The 26649-nt window shown below is 38.1% G+C and overlaps 1 protein-coding gene across 2 annotated transcripts in view; it reads right to left on the bottom strand.

The window, feature by feature from the left end:
- The window catches only part of Ccdc73 (coiled-coil domain containing 73), a 124673-nt gene that overhangs the window by 11662 nt on the left and 86362 nt on the right, over window positions 1–26649 (bottom strand). For both annotated transcript variants that reach the window (XM_042275845.2, XM_076570218.1), the window contains 5 exons: window positions 14185–14313; window positions 13687–13746; window positions 11456–11560; window positions 4096–4206; window positions 1674–1808 (listed from right to left, as the gene is read on the bottom strand). In XM_042275845.2, coding sequence (XP_042131779.2) covers window positions 1674–1808; window positions 4096–4206; window positions 11456–11560; window positions 13687–13746; window positions 14185–14313 — 540 coding nt within the window. The remainder of the gene's footprint in view (window positions 1–1673; window positions 1809–4095; window positions 4207–11455; window positions 11561–13686; window positions 13747–14184; window positions 14314–26649) is intronic.

Raw genomic sequence — 26649 nt, 5'->3', positions numbered from 1 at the left:
CTCAGAGAAGAAAGTGTTTATGTCACCATACAAATCCCAGGTCACAGTCCATTTTGAAGGAAATCAAGGCAGAAATTCAAGGAAGGAACTAGGAAACAAGAATTGAAGTAGAGACCTTCAAGGAATGCTTACTGGTTTGTGTTGTGGAATATTCGTACACTAAGTCAAGATAGCATTGCTGTGATTGTTGTAACAAAAAGCTAAACAGCCAATAGATAAGCTGGAGGTATAGGTGAGATTTCTGGGCAGAGAAAGAAAAGAGGAAGAATCTAGGCATGTAGGAGACTCCAGGAGACAGAAAGTGCAAGATGGAAGAGAGATAATGTCATGTGATAGAAGTAGATTAATATAAGTGGGTTAATTTAAGTTGTAAGAGCTACTTAGGAACAAGCCCAAGCTATAGGCTGAGCTTTCCTGATTAATCAGAAGTCTCTGTCATTATTTGGGAACTGACTGGCTGGACAGAGAACGACAGGCTTGCTTCCTCAGCTGCCTTTCTTATGCAACCCAGGACTACCTGCCCAGGGGTTGCACTGCCAACATGGGGCTGTCCCCCTCCTCAATCATTAATCAAGACATGACCACGGGCTTCCAATGGAGGCAGTTCTTCAACGGAGCATTCCTCTTCCTGAGTGATTCTAGTTTGCACCAAACTGAGAAAAACTAACACAATCTCAATAGAAACAGAGGAGAATTCTCTTTCAGAAAATAAATTCTGAAAGTGAAATGGAAATGTAAGAAATCTACAACAGCAAAAAGTAACTGAAAAATAAAATAACAAAACTGTTTTTCAGTTACTTTTTGCTGTTGTAGATTTCTTACATTTCCATTTCACTTTCAGAATTTATCAATTTCTGAAAGAGAATTCTCCCATGCCTTTAATCCCAGCACTCAAGAGGCAGAGCCAGGCGGATCTCTGTGAGTTCGAGGGCAGCCTGGGCTACCAAGTGAGTTCCAGGAAAGGCGCAAAGCTACACAGAGAAACCCTGTCTCGAAACCCCCCCCCCCAAAAAAGAGCTGCACTAATATAGACACTGTGCTATTGGCATCAATTTATATGTCTAATAAATACAGGGTCAACACAACAGAGTCTGAATTAGACCCACATATTTCAAAGGAAGTCTCAAGCTACAGTGGGAGGAATAGCAACAGTGTTTGCTTCCTTCCTTCCTTCCTTCCTTCCTTCCTTCCTTCCTTCCTTCCTTCCTTCCTTCCTTCCTTCCTTTTGTTTGTTTTGTTTTGTTTTGTTTTTGTGAGACAGGGTCTCTCTATGTAATCCTGGCTATTCTGGAACTTGGTGTAGACCAGGCTGGCCTTGAACTCAGAGATTCACCTGCCTCTGCCCCATGAATGCTAGGATTAAAGGTATAAACCACTATACTGGGTAAGAACAGGGTTTTCAACAATGTGGTCCTGGGATAATTCAAAATCTAAATCCAGGGGACTCTTGAACCTTATGTTAAACTCCACACCTAAGCCAAATAAAAATGTATGACAATCAACATGGTTATAACTAACCTGTTAAAAACTGAGCAACTTAAAATATAAAATGGAAAAATAATCACCAGTGGTGGTCCTAATTTAACAGTTAATAACTGTTATGTTAATAATAAATTAATAATATGTTAATAATAAATAATATGTTAATAACCCAAAACATATTTAAATTTTACCTGAAACTTCTTGCGTTCTTCATTTTTTTTCTGATCATATAATTTCTTGTAATCTTCTTGCAATTTAACATGAGTTTCCTTAAGTAATGACAACTCAGTTTTAACATCATTCATTTCTCCACTAAGTTCTTCAACCTAGAATAAAATTAAGCCAAAATGAACAAGTGCATACATTTTACCTGAAAACATAAATGTTTCATAAAATAGTAAAAATAATAACAACATTAACTACTTGCATTAAGAAGTAACATTGTAATAGTGATGAGTGTTTAACAAACATGATTGTATATTCATACTCTTTAAGAAATGTGAGCCTTAGATTAAGTAACTTGACCAAGTTAGTGCAGACAGAAAGTAGTAGTCAGGACTGCAATCCAAAATTGAACCTAGGGCCTATGCCCCTAAATATTTTCTTATTAAAAAAAAAAGAATTTTACTTAGTCATAAAAATCCTACAAAAGTTCCACCTGTATGATTTTGATTTCATCGCTGCACGCTGGATGTGCAGAGTTTAGCTGAATTAGCTGGAGGTGCAGAACTCTAAGTGTAACAACAGACACTGGCACTGAGTCTCATGTTTCCAGCTGGAAACTGGGCTTCCACTGCCTGTGCAGCTCACAATTGCTTTCTTGAGGGGATGCTCTTCCATAGAAACTTCACATGTGATTACAAACAGACACACAGACTATATAGATCTGATCTCCATTTAAGAAAATTCTTACAAAACCAAAGTGGTTTTTTTCTTATTCAACTATATTCTGCTTAGTTTATTATAGTTTTGATTCATGATCATGATAGTTTATATGTTCTTTATGATAGTTTATGATTGCATAATCTAAAAATCTTATAAGACTATTTTATTTAAACTTTTATTTAAACTTACCAATAAAGTTGCATTTCCTTTTTTTTTAAAAAAAAAAAGAAATGTATTATTTAGCTGTTTGCATGTGTACTTGTACACATGCGTGTATGTCCATAGAGGCCAGAACTGGGCATCAGAAACCCCAGTGGTTAGCCTCCCAATGTGGGTGCTGGGAACTAAACCTGCAAGAGGACTCTAAACAGATAATGTTATTTCTCCAGCCCCACTTCCTTTATTCTTAATTACTCTTTTGCCCTGGGCAGATGGCCACTGTTGTGTCCTCAGAAGAGAAAATGAGGGTTAGTTTGCTGTGCGTAGCTGCACAGGCAGTGGAAGCCATCTCCAGACATACACGTGTATACACAGTGGCCGGTGTGTGCAGCAAGGGTGCTCTTTTCACGTTGCAGCTTCTTTCCACTCCCCAGCTTCCCCGTCCTCACAGCACCACTTCACAGCCTTTTAAAGACCGTGGGAGAAGGAAGGTATGGGATGCAAAGCAGACCAACTGAAGTTACTAGACTTGTGCTTTGATGACATTTTCCTAGTGGAGATTCTTAACCAAATTTAGTATTGTGATGTAAGTGCAAAATATTTTCCTTAGATTTGAATAAGGCATATCAAAACCATCAATGACCAAGTTGATCTCTTGAAAGTCTGAATTAGGAAAACTTATTAACTACAAATAAATTGGATTTTTATATCAGAAATCAAATAAAATCATTTATAGAAAATGTAATAAAACTTATATTCACATATACATTAGTATAATAAGAGAAATGGTATAATTAATAGTCTAAAATGGAATCATATATTTCTAAAATATAGTTCCATAAACTCATAGTGACCTTCTACTGTGTTCTTTTTTTAAAGAGTGATTAAAGCCATATTTTTCATATGCCATAGCTTGAGACAATTACCTTAATTCCTTTAGGCAATGAAAATTGGTACTAAGATAGAAAATCCAATTTTGTGATCCATCAGTCTTTGAAGTAAAATTTTGCTCTGCAACTTGAATTTATTCATTTTCTACAATTGTTTTACATATTTTATCAAAATTAACATTTAGTGTAAAAGAAAAATATTACTTAAAGGAAGTAGCTGTTTACAACATATCTCATAATAAAATATTAGTCCAAGAGAACTCAACGACTGCATACACGTTCCAACAAGGTTCTGACACATCTCAAAAAATACTGATGACAGCAAGCTTGCCCAGCTACCAATAGTTTTCATATGAGTCTAGTTAAGATACACTGAATCATTTTATTTAAATGCAAGTTAATTTTTCTAAGAACATATTAATAGCTATTCTATACAGTCATATATGCTTTATACATGTATATAAACACATATACATATAGTTGTCTATGCCTGAAAACACCAGAGGGAATTTTATTAAATTTAATTTTTAAAAACACACTCACTTTGGCAGAAATATGAGTGCAAGAAGAAAATGTGTCTGACTTATCAATTTTGTAATATTTTCTTAGCACTTAATAGTTATTTTAAATGTCTATAGCTATTTAGAATACTTTACTATTTTAAATTTAATAAACCTACACGTCTCTTCCAAGTTCCTAGTTCTTCCTCATGCTCATTCTGAAGATTAAGGAACTTTTCTTCATTTTCTTTTACCTTCTCCCTTTGCAGCTCATTATCTCTTTCAAGGGTCTGTAATAAAATTAATTATCCAAAAAATAATCAATACCACATTAATGAATTTTGATGTGTTTTATGTTGCTCAGACCTTTGCGTGGAACATGCTGAAAGTGCCATACAGATCAGCAATAATGTGCTACCTCAACAATAATTTTCATAAATTAACAGGAAGGTGCTCAGAATTTAGCTAACAGGAAATAGGGGAGGCTGTGATGAAGAAATGGCTATAAAAGGGTATAAAAACATTGCCATTATTCAGTTTCACTGCATAAGTTTTAATGTACAGAAAAAGTAATATAAAGTACAGCATTGAAAAGCACGAAATGTAGCATAATCCAGCCTAACCTACTAAAAATTTTAACTACCATAAGACGTTTTTACCTGTTTATTTTAGAAATTAACTGGCTAGAAACACTTTAAAAATCTCCAATTTCAAATTAATACTTAGCCTAACTTATTTAACACATCACTTAGTTACTTCATTGAACTAGTATAATAGAATCACCCTATCCCACTCTCTCAAAAAAACCCCAAAAATTAAAAAAGTAAAAACATACATGATGTGAAAGCCACAAAGAATAATTTTTTAAAAAATTAAAAAATTAATAAAAATAAAAATATTGTCAAGTGTTTTCTAAGACTAGAATTTTAGAACCATGAATCACTATCACAAATAATATTATGTCTTTACTATCTGTAATTTAAGCAAACTGAAAACAAAAATCTAAATATCTAACGCATCTAGAATTTTAAGATCATCTATTATCATTTATAAAGCTATGTATACTCGGTAAAAATTTCCAGCTACACAAAACAATATAAAAGGGAAGGTGCAAGTGACCTGTGAGTCCTCCTCCCCAAAGTTAGCACTTTACAAGTTTCTGTAATCAGAGAATACTCACAGCAGGAAAAGCAGGCAAAGTATCTTTTACATATAGCTGAGAACCTCATCACACATACTTACTGCTCTGTAATTTGCTTTTCTAAAAGGTAAACAATCTCATACTTCCCATACTACTAAATATAAATTCATCTCATTTAAAAAGTCTTAAGATCATTCTATTTAAGGAGTTCTCAGTTATATCTAGAATATCAATGTGTAAATATGTCTGTGAAATTATGACAACACATCTAATAAAAAGCATTTTGCAACTTGTGACAAGAACATTCTCCTCTGTCCCCCTAGAAGTGAGACACTTTGAAACACCCAAATGAATACCTATTTTGATTGCTCTATTTCAGAATAATGTGAACATTTCACATAAGACACATTTCCTTAATCCATGGTTACATATAATGATAGGGCAGTTTCTAAATATTTACAGTGTTGTATAATTAATAGGTGCTTAGTATTTTAACATTCTAATATGTATTTTTACCGTATTTATTTATATGGACAGCATACTCTATTTTAGAAAGTACATCAAAGTTTAGGAAAGAAATGAGAGAACATACCACAATCTCTATTCTGTTAACAATAAATGACAGTATCACGTTCTTGAAACAGTATATATTAGGTGTGTCAATCAATTGCTCCCGGTTCATACTCTATCTAAAAATGACCGTCTCCTTCAGGTATTTGGTTGCAGTTCTTTGGAGCCCTTCCATCCTTCCATTACAACTTGATTTATTATTCTTAGTTGACTGCACAAGGCAGGTCATCAGTGAGGATTCCCTCCACTCCTGCAGTCTCCTGTTTCCTAGATCCATGGTTCCCTTTCTACCTTTACTTCCTTTTCAGGGCACAACAAACTGCTGTCATGATAAAGCAGGCGTGGATGGTAATGGTTTCTGGGATCCTCCGTGTCTACTGAGAAATTAGGTTAGATGAGTGTAGCACAACTCTGGATGGCGATTTCTTCCCAACCTCTGCAGACACAAATTACATTTTTTTCTACTGTCCAGTTTTGCCAATGAGAAAGCCAAGGCTGACATGTTATTCTCATTCCTAATTCTTTGCATTCCGTACTTTTCTGCAGTTTTTAGAATCATCCTTTTATGTGCAATGTATATTTTACAATGATACGAACTGATAGTAGGTAAAATGAACTCATGCCCCTCAGGCCTGTGACGCTTTCTGTATTGTTTCTTTGCCCATTCTTTCTCCTTCCATTTTCTTGGTTCTCTCTTTCTCTGAAACATCCTCAACTCCTTAGACTGATTCCCGAATTTTTTCTCCCATTTACATCTTCTTACCTTGTGCACACGTGTGTGCACAGAGAGACCAGAGGTCCACTTCAGGCATCATCATTCCTCAGGAGCCTTTCTTGAAACAGCATCTCTCATTAAACTGGAGCACCAACCAGGTAGGGCGTAGAGACCCACAGAGGCTATCTAGTGAGAACTTACTGAGGGTCCAAGAATCTGAGCTCGCTCTATTCAGCAGGGCTGCATAAGGGTATGGACTGACCACGGGCGTGGATACCAGGTGTTTGGAAGGGTCTGCACTTGGCTGTGCGGTGTGCTTTGATCTTGCAAAGGGGAGGTCTTTTACCCTGCCCCTTGGCATTGTTATAAAAAGTCCTTTTGAGTAAATGGAAAAGGCCGTTGGGTATTAACTCAGGTTCTCCTGAAGATATCCTGTGTTTCTGTCTTTCTCCTCTTCCCTATCTTCCTATCTAATATTTTCTTATCCCTCTTTCCTCCTCATAGGAACTCTGGAAAAGGTGTTGACCTCCCTCAGTAGGGTAACCTGGCTCACCAGCCACTAAGCCCAGGGATCTGCCTGTCTCTGCCCCCACACTGGGAAGCATACACAACCACAGCTGGCCTTTTCCTTTGTTTGTTTTGTTTTGTTTTTCAAGACAGAGTTTCCCTGTGTAGCCCTGGCTGTCCTGGATCTCGCTCTGTAGACCAGGCTGGCCTCGAACTCAGAGATCTGCCTGCCTCTGCCTCCTGAGTGCTGGGATTAAAGGCGTGCGCCACCACTGCCCGGCTCACAGCGGCCAGCATCTTAGTGAGGGCTGGGGACTTGGCTCAGGTCCTCGAGCTTGTGCGACAAGCACTTTACCACCGGAACTGTCCCCAGTTGTAGCCATGTGTCTATTGATTCTGCTTTCTAAACAACTATCCCTATTATCTAGCAACCTTTCCATTTCCATTGCACTTATATTTTTAGTAGGGTTTCTCTTGTTCTGTGTTTATGAATTTCTAATTCTTGTCCTGTGGACTAGTACTTTCCTTTAAGCAGTTTTAACTTTACATGTTTTTTAGACTCCCATTTTTGTCTGCTTTTTACATGAGAGCCTTTCTTCAAGTGTCCAGTAGTCCTTAATCATCAATTTGTACTTAAAAATGAGGTATTTAAAATATGGTCAAAAGTTTGTCAAACATGAGACTTCACTGTAGGGAGTTCTGGCTGAACTCTTCCTTTAGGAAAACGTAACTGAAGGAACCATGGTCTTCCCTCTAGGGCAGGTTAGTTTACCCAGAAAGGACTCTCCCATCCTCTTTCCTGGGAATTAGAATAGGTGTCCTGTAACTGGGAGAACTACACTGGCAGGCAGTGAACTATTTTCACTATAATATTTCCAACAGTGTACTGATGAATAGAGAGGAAAGAAAAAGGGGAGGAGAGATGTAGAGAAGGAGGGGGAAGAGGAGAGAAAGAAAAGGGAGGGAGGAAGAGAGAAAGGGAAAGAGAAGGCAGAGAGGTAAGGGGGAGGGAGAGGAGAGGAAGAGGGCAGAGAGAAGAATTAATTTGCAATAGCTGCCACTTTTGCTAGAGACATGGTCAGTTTCAGGCCACTACTATTTTAACAACCAATTTCCTAATTATAAAGGAGCCCCAGCATGCACTAGATCCCTTCAACTTCAGTTCTCTCTCGAACTCTAAGCATACGCCTCCAAGCCTGTACCAAAGAGGAGAGCGCCAGCACCTGTGGGGCGGGAGGAGGAATGTGGGCTGCAGTGGGGTCTTACACAGGCGTTCTCATCTGGATCTTTCAACTACATATCCCACTTTAAAAGACACAGGATACTACAATTCCTGGCCATTTCTGGGCTTAGTTTCCTTAGTTGAGGTTTCCTTGTCCAAAATGACTCTAGCTTATATCAAGCTGACATAAAACTCATAATGCTAGGCAAGGACCCTACCACTCAACCATATCCCAGGCCTCATTTCCATGACTTTGAATTAGGTTTCTATTTCCTGTTTCTGCTAACTGTACATATAGTTCATTTTTAAAACTTAGCCTTTTATGTTTCTCAAGTCATTTCCATGTCCTTGTGGCTTTATTGCCATTTTATAACAGTTTCACAAGGCGGCAGAAGTGAATGTACATTTAATCAATCATCTTTAGTTGGAAGCCCTAACCAGGTAGTTTCTGACTGGGGAAGAGCCCGAGTTTATTCATGGTACACCATTCATTCACTTAATAGCACTTCACAAAGTCCTACTGCATGCTTGACACTCTCATGTGCTTATGGTCCTAGAGTTGCAATGCTCTGACTTCATCATGGAGGTTACACTCCATCGTGAATATAAACTTGTACATAGTATAAACATACACAAAAATGTTATTATTTCCAACTGAATTAACAAATCTGAAAAACATCTGTGAAAAAAAGGATTTGTCAGAAGTCAAACTGAAAGCATTCACTAAATGCTTTAACTTCAAAAAACAGTAAATTGTCCTAGTTAATACAGTAATAATACAATGACCACAGGTGTAAAATGTGAAAATACTCTTAGTATTATGACTACAGAAGTAGAACTAAACTTATAACTAGAACTTAGATACCTATGATCTTTCTAAATTTACTGCTAGAAACATAAGATAGATGACAGTATAACAGCAGAGCACTGAAAACCAGTTGGCCATTATCAAGAGCAACGATCCCTTTTAGTACAGGTGGAATTAGAATGCTCCTCAAGAAAACACTTGCCGTATCTAAGCAATGTAATCCTTAGCAACAGCTCAGCATTAATATTTTGTTATGCTATATATCAGTGGTTCTTAGACACCAGTCAGCAGCTAAGCACTGATCCATGACAAATTTCTCTAGTCCATGGCCAAATGTGATGGCATGACTTTTCTTATAATGATTTGTCATTTATCCCGAGATTATCTTTAAAATACATGTATTTTAAAATGCTCTGTTTTATAAAATGATGGTGGATGATGTTTGCATTCTTAGTGGGCTACTTGACAATATTTTGGAATGTACTATATAATATTATATAGCTTTCTATATAATATCAAGAGACAGGTAATAATTAAAGAGAAAGGTATTTGAATATTTAACATATTGGTACACACAGTTAAAAGATACAGATTTGGTTAGTAGCTCAAAGCAATGACCACTATAGATACCACAAAATTTTAGTGCAATTTTCATACAACTGATTTAACAAACTTTCTTAGTTTACTTTCCATCACTCTGAAAAATGCCATGACCAAAGGTAACTTGAGGAAGTAAGGGTTTCTTTGGTTTACAAATTACAGTCTACAATCAAGGGAAGTCTGGGCAGGAACTGTATTAGATTTAGGTTCTTCAGGATAGGACACCTTTTGGAATGATCTTTGTAACGTGCCATTTACTTATGCTCCAGACTTCTCTGGATCTTAGTACGTGTCTCTTGTTAGATATTGTTCGTGTTGGTTGTAGTTCCATCTTGTCTAGGTCATTATCCCTTATTCCTCCTGGACAATATTTGATAATCATTCCTATTGTATATAGTTTCGCATTAGGTTAGAACTTTCTTATTTAGACAAAAGGGGGAGATGTAGTGGGTAGCTGTTCCAGCTTTGACCTGGAAGTACTACCCCCAGTGAGGCTTCCAGTAACTGTCATGCCTACCTATGACCTGCCCCCTTGGCAAGGCTGAGACTGGAGCCCTTAAGACCCAAGATCTGGATGTGCTGGCTCTCTTGGTTCCTGGTAAATCTGTATGTTGGATGGTAGACCGAGCCGAGTTCTCCAAAGAACACTGCTGGACTGCACTTCACCTCTCCTGGAGCCTGTAACCTATCCCTTTACTTGTTGTAAGTTACCCCCCAAAATAAACCTCCCTTTCAACTATGTAGAGTTGCCTTAATAAATCTTCCAATAGCAGGAACTGTAGCAGAGACCATGGAGGGGCATGGATTGCTCTCTGCCCTGCATGGCTTACTCCGTTGGTTTTCTTATACAACCCAAGACTACTTACCCAGGGGTGGCACCAACTACAGTAAGCTGTTCCCCTCCACATACACACAACACATCAATCACTAATCAAGCAAATATCCCACAGACAGACATGTTCACAGGCTAAGTTCATGGGGGAGGCAATTCCTCACCTGATGCTTCCTCTTCCTAGACTACTTTAGTTTATATCAAGTTGACAAAAACTAACCTACACACAAACTTAACAACTCTCATGCTTCTAGAAAAAATTATGTTGAGCACATAACACTGAGAAATAGTGCTAGATTGGAACCAGGGTATAATATTGTTTTTTCCACAGTTTATAAGGCCCCACAGTTTATAAGTTTATAAAACTGCTTATATTTTCTGGGTTTCTATCATAGAATAAATTAGCTAACCCCTAATATTCAGCTCACTCCCCAAACTATGTTTTAACTCCTTTACATGGATTACCATATGACCTTGGTAACAGCTATTCATCATGAATTTTGAGTCAGATATGGTGCTACATGCCTGTGATCCCACCATTCCATAGGCTGTGGTAAACTTAGGCTAAAAAGTTATACCATATCTCCACAAAATAAATCATATGCTCTTGGGAGAAGGTGTGAAGAGGTTCTTGCTTGTGAAAGTTGTTTTCTACTAGTCTCTTATAAGAATAGTGAAGAGGTTAAGGGGATTCATTAAAAACTTCAAGACACTGAGTACAAAATTAAACAGAGGGTAGACACTTTTAAGTGCAAGTCCCTGTGTAACTATTATTGGGGATGGTGGCACGCACCTTTAATCCCAGCACTACAGACAGAGGCAGGTGGATCCCTGTGAGTTCGAGGCGAATCTGGTCCACAGTGAGTTCCAGGACAGCCAGTACTATATTACAGAGACCCCATCTTTAAAAAAAATTCAACTCAGATATTTGATAAAGTTTAACATTCACCTAGTTCCTTAAATGTTAAAAAATATACTTATTATTTTAGATATGCATGCTAAAAATTGATGAAGGAATCTAGTATCTTACCTTTTAAAATCAAATGATAGAACAAGATACTTAAATGCAACTAAACGGGGGAAGCCTATTAGATAGAAATATATATAAACAATATATACATAATATATACAAAATATACATAACCTGATTATTTTCTTTTAGCACCTTCAATTCTGCATTGATTTCAGTATTAGCTTGAGTTTGTTGCTGAAGTAATTGCTGCATATGTTGAAAAGAAATGATGATATCCTTCAAAAACATAAAAATATATCATGTTTCTAAATTCATTCTCCAGATACATTTCTAGTTTTTGTTTGTTTGTTTGGGATTTTGTTTTGTTTTGTTTTGTTTTGAAACAGGATTTCTCTGTGTAACAGAGCTCTGGCTGTCCTATAACTGTCTTTGTAGACCAGGCTAGTCTTGAACTCACAGAGATCCGCCTGCCTCTGCCTCCCAAGTGCTAGGATTAAAGGTGTGCACTACCGCCACCTGGCACATATCTAGTTTTTTTTTTTTTTTTTTTTTTTATTTATTTATTTTTTTTTTTTTTTGGTTTTTTGAGACAGGGTTTCTCTGTGTAGCTTTGCGCCTTTCCTGGGACTCACTTGGTAGCCCAGGCTGGCCTCGAACTCACAGAGATCCGCCTGGCTCTGCCTCCCGAGTGCTGGGATTAAAGGCGTGCGCCACCACCGCCCGGCAACATATCTAGTTTTTAAGCTACTATTTTTATACTTTAATTTTGATACTTTATATTAAATTAATAACACTACTATAATTTACTATCTAAAATAATTAATGCTATACAAATTTCTATCAAGTATTATTTCTAAAAGTCCCTTAACTTGTAAAGTAAGTTTTTGAAACTTGCCACAGATTCTAAGACATTAATGAACAAGGTAAAGAATTAAAAAAAAAATAAACTTGCTGCCTTGCTCACCTAAAGATGTAGGAATATATCTCTAGTAATGTCACATGAACTATAATATTATAAAATGATTCTGTAGGCTTAGGTGTCACCAATCAAATGAAGGTAAAGCAAGAAAAAACAAAGACAAAACGCTGCTTAGAGGGGCTGGAGAGAAAACACAGCAGTTTAGAGCACTTGTTGCTTTTTCAGAGGACCCAGGTTCAATTCCTAGCACCCACACAGTGGCTCCCAACTATCTGTTATCTCCAGTTCCAGGGAATCCAATGCCCTCTTCTGGCCTCTGGCGGCACCAGGCACACACATGGTGCACAACACAGATGTATATGCAGGCAAAACATTTATACACATAAGATAAATCCAAAAATTTTTTAAGTAACTATAATTTCTCCAAACTATTTTTTAAGCATGAGAATAGACTGAAATAAGTGGAAATTGTTCTAAAATCACACATGGTATGTAAGTACATTTCAGTAATTATTTGCTAAGGTACCGCTGGTCTAACAAATAATAAAACTACTTCTGAAAAATAGAAATTTAGCTAGAAAATATGTAGCTGATGCCTGTAACCTCAGCACTTGGGAAGCTGAGACAGGAGGATTGCCAGTGAGTTGAGGCCAACATAGGCTACATAGTCAGCTCCAGGCCATCCTGTACTACAGAGTAAGACCCTGACTCAAAAAAAAAAAAGGAAGAGAGAGAGGGAGGAAGGGAGGGAGGGAGGGAGGAAGAGGAGAGGAGAGGAGAGGAGAGGAGAGGAGAGGAGAGGAGAGAAGAGAAGAGAAGAGAAGAGAAGAGAAGAGAAGAGAAGAGAAGAGAAGAGAAGAGAAGAGAAGAGAGAAGAGAAGAGAAGGAAAAGAAAAGAAAAGAAAAGAAAAGAAAAGAAAAGAAAAGAAAAGAAAAGAAAAGAAAAGAAAAGAAAAGAAAAGAAAAAAAAAAAAACTGGGGCTGGAAAAATGGCCCAGCAATTAAGAGTGCTTATTGCACAATCATGAGGACCAGACTTGGTCTCCAGCATTCACTGAACAAGCCAGGCATCCTACAAACATCTGTAACTCCAGCTCAAAGAGACTGAAGAGTTCTGATTTCTGCATATACAGATGTGTGTGCACACATGTGATCACATACAAACGCACACACTAAGACATATATACAAAAAAAATTAATGTAAAGGTACACACCTTTAAACCTAGGAGGTAGAATCAAGTGGATTTCTGTGAGTTCAAGGTCAAGCCTGATCTACATGGCCAATTCTAAGACAACTAGGGCTACCTAGTGAAACTTTGTCTCAAATAAAGAAATAAATAAAATAGCAAAAAGTGGAAGTATACATTCAACTAGTTAAAAACATATAAACATATCCACTCAGTACATGTTAGCTGAATACCTACTCCACACTTAGGCAAATATCATCCCACATCTACTTCCAAATTATGTGAGGATTGCTTACCTGTTTTTCTTCTTGAATATGGGTAATCTCTTCATTAATTTTCTTATTTAATTCCAATTCCTTCAAAGTTAAGAATTGTAAAGTTATGATGTAAAATTCAGTAAGTTCTATATTCAATTCAGTACCCATGTTTGTGTTGAGACATTGGCTCCAGTGAACTAAGAAGCCCAATATAGAGCTGGTTCCATGGGGTGCTGAGAAGGCTAGTACAAAGATAAACATTAAAACTATACCATTTCTCATCTTAAAAGCGATTTAGAGATACCACTGTGACATAAAATTACCTGAACCTATATTTGAGTTGTATTAAAATTGCTATAGCCGAATTTTATTCTAAGATTTGCTAATGACAAAAAGTCCAATAATTTAAAAAAGAGTCAGACCTTAATTTTTACTATGTCTACAAACTTTACAAAGAATGTTTTGTGCAATAATCCTGAAGTTCTCATACTTTGGGTAAGATTTAATTTTATAAACGAGTAAAATTTAATCAAATACCATGTCGAGTCTTTCTTGAAGCTCTTCATATTTTTGTTCTTTAATTATCAGATCGATACTTTCTTCTTCCATCTTATGCTGACATGTGACCTTGGACTTAATCAACTCTGAAGCTACTTTTTTTAGTTCCTTAACATAAGAAACAAAAGGAAATTCAGTATACATATTATCAAAGCAAGATATTTTCATGATAGTTTCCAAACTTTAAAATTATACTTCATTTAACAACAGAATATTTTATATGTAACTTTTATTAAAGCTCTTCTTTGCCAATTCCATAGATGTATATAGAACACATTCTGGTTTCTCTCTCACACCTCATCTCTTACCTCCCTCCCACCACTGTCAAACCCCTCCTCCTTAAAAGTCCCTTCTTCACATTCACATTTTTCTGACTCAGCTTTTGACCCACTGACTTTTAACTTGACAGTCTGTGTGTTCCTGGGTTTTGAACTATCCACTGGAGCCTGGTGGGCTCATCTGTGGGTACATAAATGAAGAAATTGATTGCCTCTCTCCCAGACTCCACCAGCAGCCAACACTTTATAGACAGGATGGGTTATGATCACACAAGTCCCTTCCTGATCCAAGATTAAAGACAACTGGCTTAGTCTTTCACAGACCCAGTACAGGCAAATACAGCTGCTAAGATCATGATCGCAATGGCTACGTCATGCCCAAAAGTTCACATTTTACAACGCTTCTCTCTTATCTTCTAACTCTTAAATTCTTTCCACCTCCTCATCCACAATGTTTCCTGAGCCTTAAAAGAAATAGTATAAATGTCCTCCTTAGGGCTAGTCCCTCAATCATCACATATTCTCAATATCCAGAGCAGTGTGAGTCTGTACATTTAATGGCAGTTCACTGCAAAGCAATACTTCTCTGAAGCCTGGGCATAGCATCTGTTGGGTCTAGCCCATGGACTGAGCACCTGGTGGAAAGGATCCCATGGTAGAGTGTTCAATATAATTTTACTGACCCATCAAGGTCCTTTATGGGAAAAAGTTATTGAAAGGCAGAAGCTGACAAATTATTGTGTCCCAAGGAACCCTAACATTCATAGATGAGCTAAGAAGGTTGAAAAGTACAGGCAACTGAGGGAGGGGGAAGCCCAAGATTGTGGCATCCAGGAAGCTCAAACAGATGCAGTAGATAACAGGGATGCAACCAGAATTGGATGTCTTAGCTCTACATGTCACAGTTTCATACAATTATATCTTAATCCTCATCAAAAAACTAGGATAATTAGTCCTAATTCTCATTCTATGACTAGAATTAATCATAACCCACTTTGGGGTATGCATATTACATAAAAGACTGTTAAAGTAACCATGTGGATCAAACAATAGACCTTTTCTTAGAAAAGCAGGTAGGCAAATTACTGTCAGGCAAAATAAGAGCTCTCAGCCCATATTAAAGTAACTAAACAGGGCTGGAGAGAGAGCTCAGCTGTGAAGAGCACTTGTTGCTCATGCAGAGGACCCAGTTCCCAGCACCCTCATGGTAGTCCACAAACATCCCTAACTCCAATTCCAGGGGATCTAGCAGCTTCTTCTGACCTCTTCAGGCACCAGGCATGCACATGGTGCACCCATATACTTGCAGGTAAAACACTTGTACACATAAAATAAAAATAAATTAAAAATAAAACAGCCAAAGAAAACTTTAAATAACAGAAGTAAGACTTGACTTAGGGAAATGTGTGAAATGCATGTCCTCCATCTGACCATCCTTACTCACTTGCCATGTGCTCTGCACACTGCTCTGCTCTTCCCAGTCTGTCACTGATCTCTGTGAGAACAGGAAATCCTCTGTCCTCTGGAGTCCAGCAGGGTGAGATCTGTGGGAGATGCCGGTGGAGTAGCTCCCTCCTACAGACCACAAATGGCCCTGTATCTTCAGGAACTCACAGCTCTACCTTCTGCGCATTAGCTACAGTTCTCCCCGAGTCACACGGCTGCACTCCCTGTCCTTTCAGGTGGGACTGGGGCTGTCATTTTCCCTCCATTTTATCTGCAGGATGCTTCCCCACCCCTCTGTTCTCTTAACCCTGTCAACAATTATACAAACATCCTCCCAATTAAACTCTTCTGTTACCAACTCCAATGCGTCATCTGTTCCATTTAATACAAGAAATTTTTTTTTTGTTTTGTTTTGTTTTGTTTTTCGAGACAGGGTTTCTCTGTGTAGCTTTGCGCCTTTCCTGGAGCTCACTTGGTAGCCCAGGCTGGCCTCGAACTCACAGAGATCCGCCTGGCTCTGCCTCCCGAGTGCTGGGATTAAAGGCGTGCGCCACCACCGCCCGGCTACAAGAAAATTTTAAAAGGACATTTCAAGGATAGGAGCGGTACAAGAAAACAAAAACAAGAAGCAGAGAAAAGTGGGAAATAATATTGACTATGTAGACAGGTGGAAGAGAGGGGAGGGCAAGAAGAGTGGTTTCATAGCTGGAGATTGGATTTGGTAGGCAGAGCGAAGTACTGAGTTGAACATTCCTTCTCCATCTATCAGGTACTTACTATGTGTCAAGTGCCAACAGGTGCTATCTTAAGCTTGTAGCTTAGCAGATTAGTTTGTTTAAAAGAGTGGAAGAACTCTAGAGGAAAGAACACTGGCTGATTATTGTGCATCAATCTCAGCATGATACGATGAGTGTGAGGCAGGTCAGAAACGCAGGGAAATTATAGGACTATAGGAACAGGAAGAAACCCCTCATCCAGGACTCTGGCAAGCTTCCTGTCCATTGAAATCAAGAATTCCAGCATGATTAATAATGTTTGTTTGTGGCTTTTCTCCTCCCCCAGCTACAGGGCTTCCAGGGATCTTGACAGAAACCCCGTTTATAGTAAAAGACATGTCTCCTAAGCTTTTGTGCAACCTTACGAGCTCCCAGTTTTTATCACATGTAATCCATCCAAGTTATCTCTGGAGTCACCCTATAATCTTATTTATCAAAAAAGAAAGACAAGACATATAAGCAACCTTTTAAGATGTAAGTGGAGAGCCACCAAAATGATACACATGGCTAATGTTAAAACACTGAATTGAGAAGCCATACCCACACTTTGGCATGTCATGTTCTTTTTCTTTCTGGAGACCCTCATGTTCAAAATCTATGTTTAAAATGATTTTTGAATAAACTGTGACTCTTCAATGGTCCCTAAAAAAATCACCAATCCTGATCCACAGCCATTAAACTATTCTAAAATATGTTCCTTTTACATTTTTTTTTTCAAAGTATAAAAGATGATACATGATAAATTACCCAGAATGGAGTTTTAGGTAATCCAGTAAGAATTCACATTCAACAGTTACACCAGTTACAGGCTGGGACGTTTTCAGACTTGTATTTTTTGTTTGTTTCTCTGTTTCAGGTATGCAAAAATAGGAGAGTGCAAATTCCTGTGTGTAACCAGTTAGCTTAGATGTTACAATAAAGCACAAAGGGAGATAACTTCCAAGCAGTTTTAAATAAATAGCAGAAGAGCAGGTGTGGTACTTCATGCCCATATTAAAGGACCAGTTCCTTGGTGGCTGAAGTAAGAAGATAGCTTGAGTCTGGGATTTCTAAGCTAGCCTGGGAAATAAAAGAAAATCCTGAGGGAGCTGAAGGAGGGGAGGAAGGAGAGAGGGAGGGAAGGAAGGAAAGAGTCAGGAAGAAGAGGAGGATAGAGAGAGGCCATAGAGGAGATGTATTGAAAGCTTGAGCTTAAGGGAAATGTGAAGCTGAAAACAGATGTGTGAAATCATCTTGTAGAGTTGACACTGAATTAAGAATACAAATTCAATGAAAGAAAAACTATGAAAAAAGAAAGAAAGGAAAAAGAAAAACAGGGACCATAGGGTAAGTTTTGACAGAATGGAGGGGAAACAATCAGTGAGCCAGAATAATCTTGTTTGAGAATTTGAAAGGACCTTTAAATAGGTCCCTTTTGCATAAGTGTCATAAGATTAACTGAGTATCTTTCCTTTCCTCTCTCGTTGCTCCCTTCACGTTTACATTTCACTTCTTAAACCACCAGATAATAAGGATATCCTCTATCACATAACAGAACATAAAGTAAGGCAGGTCCTAGCACCTACTGATTTGAGCCACTCAATATATATTACCAATAACTGTTCATCTGTGGGATTTTAGTCCTCTTTGGACTTGTAACAAGTAGCCAACTTTGATATTATATAATGATTATCTCATTCAGGGATAGTGTTCATTTTGTTTAAGACAGTCTCACTATGTAGTACAGGCTGGCTTTAAACTCACAATCTTCCTGCCTCCCAAGTTCTGGGATTGTAAGCACACGCCATCACACCCAGCTCTTGGTACTCTATAAACACAACAAAAAGTTTTCCTCCAACTACCTCTTGCTTGCCAAAACTGGATCACATGCTCATGCTTGAACCTCACAGTAGCATGAGGAGTGGGTGACAGTGACGGTTTAAACTGATCGTATGCAGTACAGTGACTGCTGGCATTACCAAATCCAAAACCACAGTTTAACACTGTAAAGTTACAGTTTGTTCAGCATATTACAAACATGCATAAAATAAAGCAAGGGCAAGTGGAGAAGTTTGATAAATTGTTTGATACTGAATAATCTATCCTTCTCTTAGGTCTCAGTTCCTCTCCCTGCGAAAAGTTGCTAGATCCAATTCCAGCTTTCAAACTGGGCCCTGCCAAGCCTCAGTGATGCTATGCTGAACTTCTTATAAAAACTGGAACTAACAGGTACGGCTCAAGAGTTCTTCCAGTCTCCCTTCAGGCCCACCAGCTCTAGATTTATTTGTTTCAATACTGAGCTCCCACATCATAAAACATTCCACAGCTTTAAAGAAAAAGATGAAAACCAGCAGATTAGACAATCCTGTGGTTCTATGAGATTTAGAGATGATCTGGACAAGATAATTTGCAGAGAGCTAGCCATTGTAGAAAGCATGAAGGAAGGCCAAACAAGTGATGAGTCTGACAAAATTTGAAACTATCCTACTGGGAAGACATTTAGAAGCAAAGGAGGCCGCTTAGCCACTGTGTAGCCCTATACAGATGATCACTCCACCTGGAGCCCTTTTTTTTTTTTTTTTATGTTCTTGGTTACTTTCTTTTTTTTCTTTACTAAGAAAATTTTCATTCATTTTACATACCAACACAAATCTCCCTCTCTTCCCTCCTCCCGTTCCTCCCTTAGCATTTCCCCCCACCAACCCAGCCCCCATTCCCTCCTCTGAAAAGGTAAGGCCTCCCATGGGGAGTCAGCAAAGCCTGGTACATTCAGTTGAGGCAGGTCCAAACCCCTCCCCCTACATCAAGGCTACTAATCTTATTCTAAACTTAATTTCACTTGTTAACTGCAGTGCTTCCATGCAGTTCTATGGCATGTTAAATGTTCTGAGGTGCCTGTCTGTGTTTTTCGTTATTTTATATTTATTACAGACATGGAAACAGGAATAGCATCTATCACTATACTACCCAAGAGAACGAGATGGGGAGAGAAAGCAGCACCAGTACGCATCAAGTAATGTGTCTCTTTAAGAGGACTGTAATAATAATAATAATAAAGGCATAGTTTTGAAGAAAAGGAGAAATAGTGATCTACTAGAAAAGACTAAATGAGAAATGTGGAGTAAACAGTTGGAATGAAAGGACTAGCGGTACGAGATGTAGGCATGTAATAGTTTTACTGACAGAAAATGATCTCTGAGCTAGCCATAGTGGTACACACCTTTAATCCCAGCAGAAACAGGCAGATCTCTGTGCATTCAGTGCCAGCCTGGCCTACATAGCAAGTTCCAGGATAGCCTTTCTTTGTCTTAGTTAGGGTTTCTATTGCTGTAAAGAGATACCATGACCACGGCAACTTTTGTAAAGGAAAACATTTAGTTGGAACTAGCTTATAGTTCAGAGGTTTAGTCCATTGTGATCACGGTGGGAAAATGGCAGCATGCAGGCAGACATGGTGCTAGAGAAGGAGCTGAGAGTTCTACATCTTGATCTACAGGCAGCAGGAGACTGTCCCACACTGGGTATAGCGTGAGCATATGAGACCTCAAAGCCCGCCTCCACAGTGACATACTTCCTCTAAGACCACACCTACTCCAACCAGACCACACCTCCTCATAGTGCCACTCCCTTTGGGCTGAGCACTCAAACACATGAGTCTATGGGGGCCATTCCTGTTCAAACCACCACAGCCTTTAAAACCAATTTGTGATAGGAATTTGAAAAGATGTGGGCTACAGAAGCCTAAGAACATTGTAAGCAGGGTTTAATGAATGATTCCTATGGGAACTTAGAAGACCATAAAATTGATGAAAATATGGAGCACAAAGATCATACTCATGAAGTTTCAGATGGGAACAATACTCCATTCAGAACTGGACTAGATGCCATTTGCCTTGGTTAGTTTGTTGTTTGTTTTCTCAGCTGAGAAAATGCCTCCATAAGATTGGCCTATAGTCTGTGGGGTATTGTCTTGATTAATAATTGATATGGGAGGGCCCAGGCCACTGTAGGAGGTGCCCCTCCAGGCACACGGTCCTGAGTTGTTTAAGAAGGCAGGCTGAACAAGCCAGTAAGCAGCATTTCTCCATGGCCTCTGCTTCAGTTCCTGCCTTGAGCTCCTGCCCTGACTTCCCTCAATGATGGAGCATGAGCTATAAGCTGAAATAACCCTTTCCTCCCTAGTTGCCTTTGGTCATGGTGTTTACTTATTACAGCAACAGAAATGCTAAAACATCTGTGTGACATTATGACAAAGAACCTACCTACAATTTGTTCATGCCCCTAAGGCTTTGTGAGAGGTTGATCTTACCTCTAATTTCTCTAATTTCGTAGAAAAATTCTTATCTTTTACATTTATTCATTTGTGTATGGGTGTGGGTATGTGTGCCTCATCGTATGTGTGAAGTCAGAGGACAATGTGTGTGAGCCCATTTTCTCCTTCCACTATGTGGCTCTGCGTTTGATCCAGAGATCTAACTCAGGTTGTCTTTATCTACTTTATCTACTCAGCCATCTCACCAGCCCTCTCTCTACTGGGCTGTTCACTTTGCACTGTGAAATGAACATGAGCATTTGGAAGGCGAGGTGGAATGTTCCCCACAGGCCCATGTACTGAAGGCTCGGCTGTCAGCTGACAAGCTTTAGGGAAGTAGTCCCTTCTACAATAGTGGTTCTTAACCTGTGAGTTGTGACCACTTTGGGGGCGGGGGAGGGCGATGGTCAATGAACCTTTCACAGGAGTCACATATCAGATATCCTGCATATCAGATATTTACATTAGAATTCATAACAGTAGAAAAATTACAGTTATGAAGTAGCAACAAAAGTAATGTTATAGTTAGGAGTCACCACAATATAAGGAATAGAAAGGTTTGCAGCATTAGGAAGGTTGAGAACAACTGCTCTATGAGCTCCTTGAAGAAAGGTACCTTTTTTCACAACTCACATTCTATCATACCTGAATATCTTCAGAAATTTAAGAGGAACTAAAAGATGTAATGAATATACTTAGTAAAGAATGATAAATGTGAAAGAGATATGGCTTACCTTTGTTTAAAATAAAATTTGATCAAGTTTGATTTATTTAATATAAAGTAAATGGCAATAAAAACACTTGATGAAGGCACTTAAAGTCAGCCAAACAGATTATTGTTAATGGTACACTAGTTTATAGTCAATTTGCAAGTCTGTTTAGAAAGTAAAGCATGAGTACAGTGCTGAGCGTTTATGACTAATCAGCCAGCTTTCTTGCACTCAAGGAACAGCACAGCACTTCAGATCCAGGTCACAGAGAAGTATCCTGGTGTTAGGGATGAGCAGACCTGTGAAGTTTTATTAGAAAACTGGAAAAACAAAGCTTAGCAGATGTGAGTTATCACCATTGTGTTAACTTTAAAAAAAAAAAAAAACTATATTTTGAGGCTGGAAAATAATCTTGACAGAATCCCTACACTGTGAGTTTAAAATAGGATAATTCTGCATTTAAGTTCAGATTCAAGTATATTCTGGTCAGCAAGCAAAATAATGGATGAATAATTATTTTAGTCTGCCATAGGCTAAATGTTCTTTAACTGAACTTATTGAACAATTTATTTATTTATTTATTTTTTACTGTTTCCAACATTGGTAAACATAAAAAAATAGGGTGCCAGTTAAAACAACTATGGAGAGTTTCAGGAGGAAAGATAAATTTAGCTTCAACAATATAAGCTCTTAAGATGTATAAAATTAATGCAAAGGTAAACTATCTGCTAAAGGATACTAAAGTTCTAATCTCAACTTTGATTTACAGAATATTTGGCTGATATTCATATTATGCATTATTTAATCTAATCATATCTCTCATATTCAACTGGTTGAAGAAGAGTATCTTTCCTTCTATTTTTTTTTTTTTTTTTTTTTTTTTTTTTTTTTTTTTTTTTGGTTTTTCGAGACAGGGTTTCTCTGTGTAGCTTTGCGCCTTTCCTGGGACTCACTTGGTAGTCCAGGCTGGCCTCGAACTCACAGAGATCCGCCTGCCTCTGCCTCCCGAGTGCTGGGATTAAAGGCGTGCGCCACCACCGCCCGGCTTCTTTCCTTCTATTTTTAATTATGTGTTTATATATGGGAGTGTGGGTGTCGATGGGTCCAGAAGAGGGCACTGGGTTCCTCGGAGCTTGAGTTACAGGTAGTTGTCAAACATCCAACAAAGGTGCTAGAAATCAAACCTAGGTTCTCTGGAAGAGCCAGCAAGCACTCTTAACCACTGAGCCATCTCTCTAGCTCCAACTGATTCTATTTTTTAAAGACACCAATGATACTGGCTTAAATATAATGTGTATCTTTCCTTATATACTTAACAGCCTTTCTAAAAACAGTTTCAGGTTGTTTTCTTATGCAAAGATAACTTTCAAATGAAAACTGAAAATGGTTTTTGAAATTTTAGCTTTTTAATATTAGCTTTTCCTACACCAAGATATAACTGCATTAAGTAAATAAGATTGAAACAAATTAGAAATTAAGTTGACATGTCTCATACTAGTGATGTATTCAAGGTTCATTCCTACGCTTCAATGGCCTGTTAATAAAAGGTATACAGCTAAGCATAAAGCCACTTACATAACTTAGAACTTTCTGAATAAAATGAGAATTGGTGGTCTAAAGGGATTTTTCTTCTTCTTTATGATAACTAATTTAACTTCTTTTCTTTGTTTTTCTTTTTTAAATTATGTTGATTTATTTACTTGTCTGTATGTATGGGCGAATGAACCACAGCACATGTGGGGTCAGAAGACAACCTGTGGAAGTCAGTTCCTTCCTTCCACCATGTGGGTTCCAGCAATTGAACTCAGGTCCTCTAACTTGGGGGTACCTGCCATTACCTGTTAGAGCATCTTGATGGTCCTTCATATTCCTATATTTTACAGTAATATGAAAAGTGGAGCTGCTGGAATTAGTTCTAGGAAAGGCACAAAGCTACACAGAGAAACCCTGTCTCGAAAAACCAAAAAAAAAAAAAAAAAAGTAGATACTCTAAAATGTATCAATTCTCATTAAAATAATTATGAAATAACAGAGAAGTTAGAAGAAAATGGATATAGAAAACTAATAGATGGCTGAAAAGTGAAAACTAATTATTTCATGTCTTCTCTTTCTCATATATATTAATTAATCTTAAGTGCATAATAAATTGAAATAAAAGACATCCATGAAATAATTTTCCACTGAAAAGCTATGCTTTTCATTTTATAGCCTTTATAAGCTTTAAACTATCCTGAACTTTTAGTACATTGTCTGTTTTCTAACCATTTTATTCAAAGCCGTTAGTGTAACAGATAAACAGCACATGCTTTGATCTCATGAAATTACAGCTTATAGTTCCTGCAGTCATAAATACCATGCTGTTTTCTCCCCACCCCTCCCTTTCCAGCACAAGAGAGTCTGCTTAACATCACAGTCTCCTTGAGAGCCTGACATTTACTCAGACAAACAGCAGAGGTCATGAATGCTGCCCATAGATAATATCAGGATTCTCCGTGATTGCCACCACAGTGGAGGCAGCAGACAGAACCGCAATACCTAGTTTATCTATCAACTAAGTTTGATCTGTTTCATTTTGCTTCACACAAAAAAGGAATCCTACCTTATCACAAACCAATAATTTAACTGCTCTGGACAAAATCACACAACAGTATAAAAGAAACAAAATTATCTCTAAGAAAATTAATGATTAGACATTTTGAGTGATATGACCAATATGATTAGTTGATTAGCTCCTGAAATTTTCAAATAGAAGGCTTATTTAAGACTTTTTTAAAAAAGAAAACTTTTTTAAAATAGACTATGTGAAATTTTATAAAACATAAAATAATATATCTAGAGTGTCTAAACACTCTGAAATTTTACAACCAAAGGATTCAGAGAAATACTCAACTGGAGAAAAGACAGCAACTTCAACAAAAGGAGCTGAGAAAGCAGAATGTTCACACGCATCAGAATGAAATTAGGTCTGTAAAAATTAGCTACACAAAAATCAACTACAAAGGCTCAAAGACCTCAATGTGAAGCCCAAAATGCTGAAACTCCTAGAAGAACACATAGGCAGCACCCTACAAGATATAGGTGTCGAGAAGGACTTTCTACATAGGACTCTAATTTTTTATGAACTACCAACAACTGACAATGGAATCTCATAAAATTAAAACACTTCTCTTCGGCCGGGCGTTGGTGGCGCACGCCTTTAATCCCAGCACTCGGGAGGCAGAGCCAGGCGGATCTCTGTGAGTTCGAGGCCAGCCTGGGCTACCAAGTGAGCTCCAGGAAAGGCGCAAAGCTACACAGAGAAACCCTGTCTCAAAAAAAAAAAAAAAAAAAAAAAAAAAAAAAAAAAAAACACTTCTCTTCAACAAAGGAAACACTCAACCAAGAGAAAGGCCACAGAGTGGGAGAGAATCTTTCCCAACTACACATATGATAGAGTCAATAACTAGAATATACAAAGAACTCAAAAAAAGTCAAGAAAACAACCCAATTAAAAAACGGGCTATGGCAAATGAATGGAAACACATGAACTATGAACCAAAGGCTGAGGGCCCCCAGCTGGATCAGGCCCTCTGAATAGGTGAGACAGTTGATTGGCTTGATCAGTTTGGGAGGAAACTAGGCAGTGGGACCAAGTCCTGTGCACATTGCATGAGTTGGCTGTTTGAAACCTGGAGCTTATGCAGGGACTCTTGGCTCAGTCTGGGAGGAAGGGACTGGACCTGCCTTGACTGAGTCTACCAGGTTGATCGCAGTCCTCGGGGGAGGATTTGCCCTGGAGGAGGTGGGAATGGGGGGAATGCTAGGGGTAAGGGGAGGGGGTGGGAGGGGGGAGAATAGGGGAACCTGTGGCTGATATGTAGAACTGAATGAATGGTATTGTAAAATAAAATAAAATAAAATTAATTTTAAAAAAAAAGGGCTATGGATCTGGACAGCGTTCTCAAAGGAAGAAACAAAAGTAGCTAAGATACATCTCAGAAAGAGTTCCACATCCCTAGCAATAAGGGAAATACAATTCAAAACACTTTGAGATTGCACCTTACCCTAGTCTGAATGACTAAGATCAAGAAAACAACAGACAACAAATACTTACAAGGACGTGGGTAGAGGAGAACATTCATTCACTGTTGGTGAGATGGCAACTGGTTCAGTCACTCTGGAAATCATTGTGTTAAATTCTCAAAACAAAACAAAACTACCATATGATCCAACTATACCACTCCCTGGTATATGCCCAAATGACCTGACATACTATTCCACAGACACTTGCTCAGCCATGTGTATTGCCACTCTATTTATAATAGCTAGAAAAAGGAAACACTGTTCAACTGATGAACAGATAATGATAAAGTGGTACATATACATAATAGAATACTATTTAGCTATAAAGAAAAATGAATCATTAATTTTTCAGGTAAATGGATGAACCTAGAAAAGATTATATTGAGTGATATAACCTAGACCCAGAGAGACATTTATGGTATCTTCATATAAGAGTATATAACCTGGAGTAACTGCAGAAACCAGGAAAGTGAAAAATGACCATGGGGGTGGTGGTCTAGAAATGGAAATAGCAGGACACAGGTGATTTAAAGGGGAAATAGGAAGAAGGGGAGGATATGGTAGGGCATAACTTTAATCCCAGCACTTGTGAGGTAGACGCAGGTAGATAGATCTGTGAGTTTGAGGACAGCCTGGTCTACAGTGAGGTCCAGGCCAGAGAGTAAATCACTGGGGTCATGGCTTTGGTTTGTCTCTTGTCCCAGCTCTTCTGTGCCTCCTGTCCATAGCAGAAGTGAACTGCTCTGCCCAACATATGCTCCTTGTCAGGACGTCTCCCATCATGGCTCAGAAGCAAGTGTGCCAGTAACTATGGGATAAAAATCTCTGCAATAATGAGCTAAAATAAATTACTTCTATTATTGTTTATTCAGATAATTGGT

Source organism: Peromyscus maniculatus, chromosome 4 (genome assembly GCF_049852395.1).
Source record: "Peromyscus maniculatus bairdii isolate BWxNUB_F1_BW_parent chromosome 4, HU_Pman_BW_mat_3.1, whole genome shotgun sequence".
In the NCBI taxonomy this organism is placed as follows: domain Eukaryota; kingdom Metazoa; phylum Chordata; class Mammalia; order Rodentia; family Cricetidae; genus Peromyscus; species Peromyscus maniculatus.
This window is presented reverse-complemented; position numbering and strand designations above follow the sequence as displayed.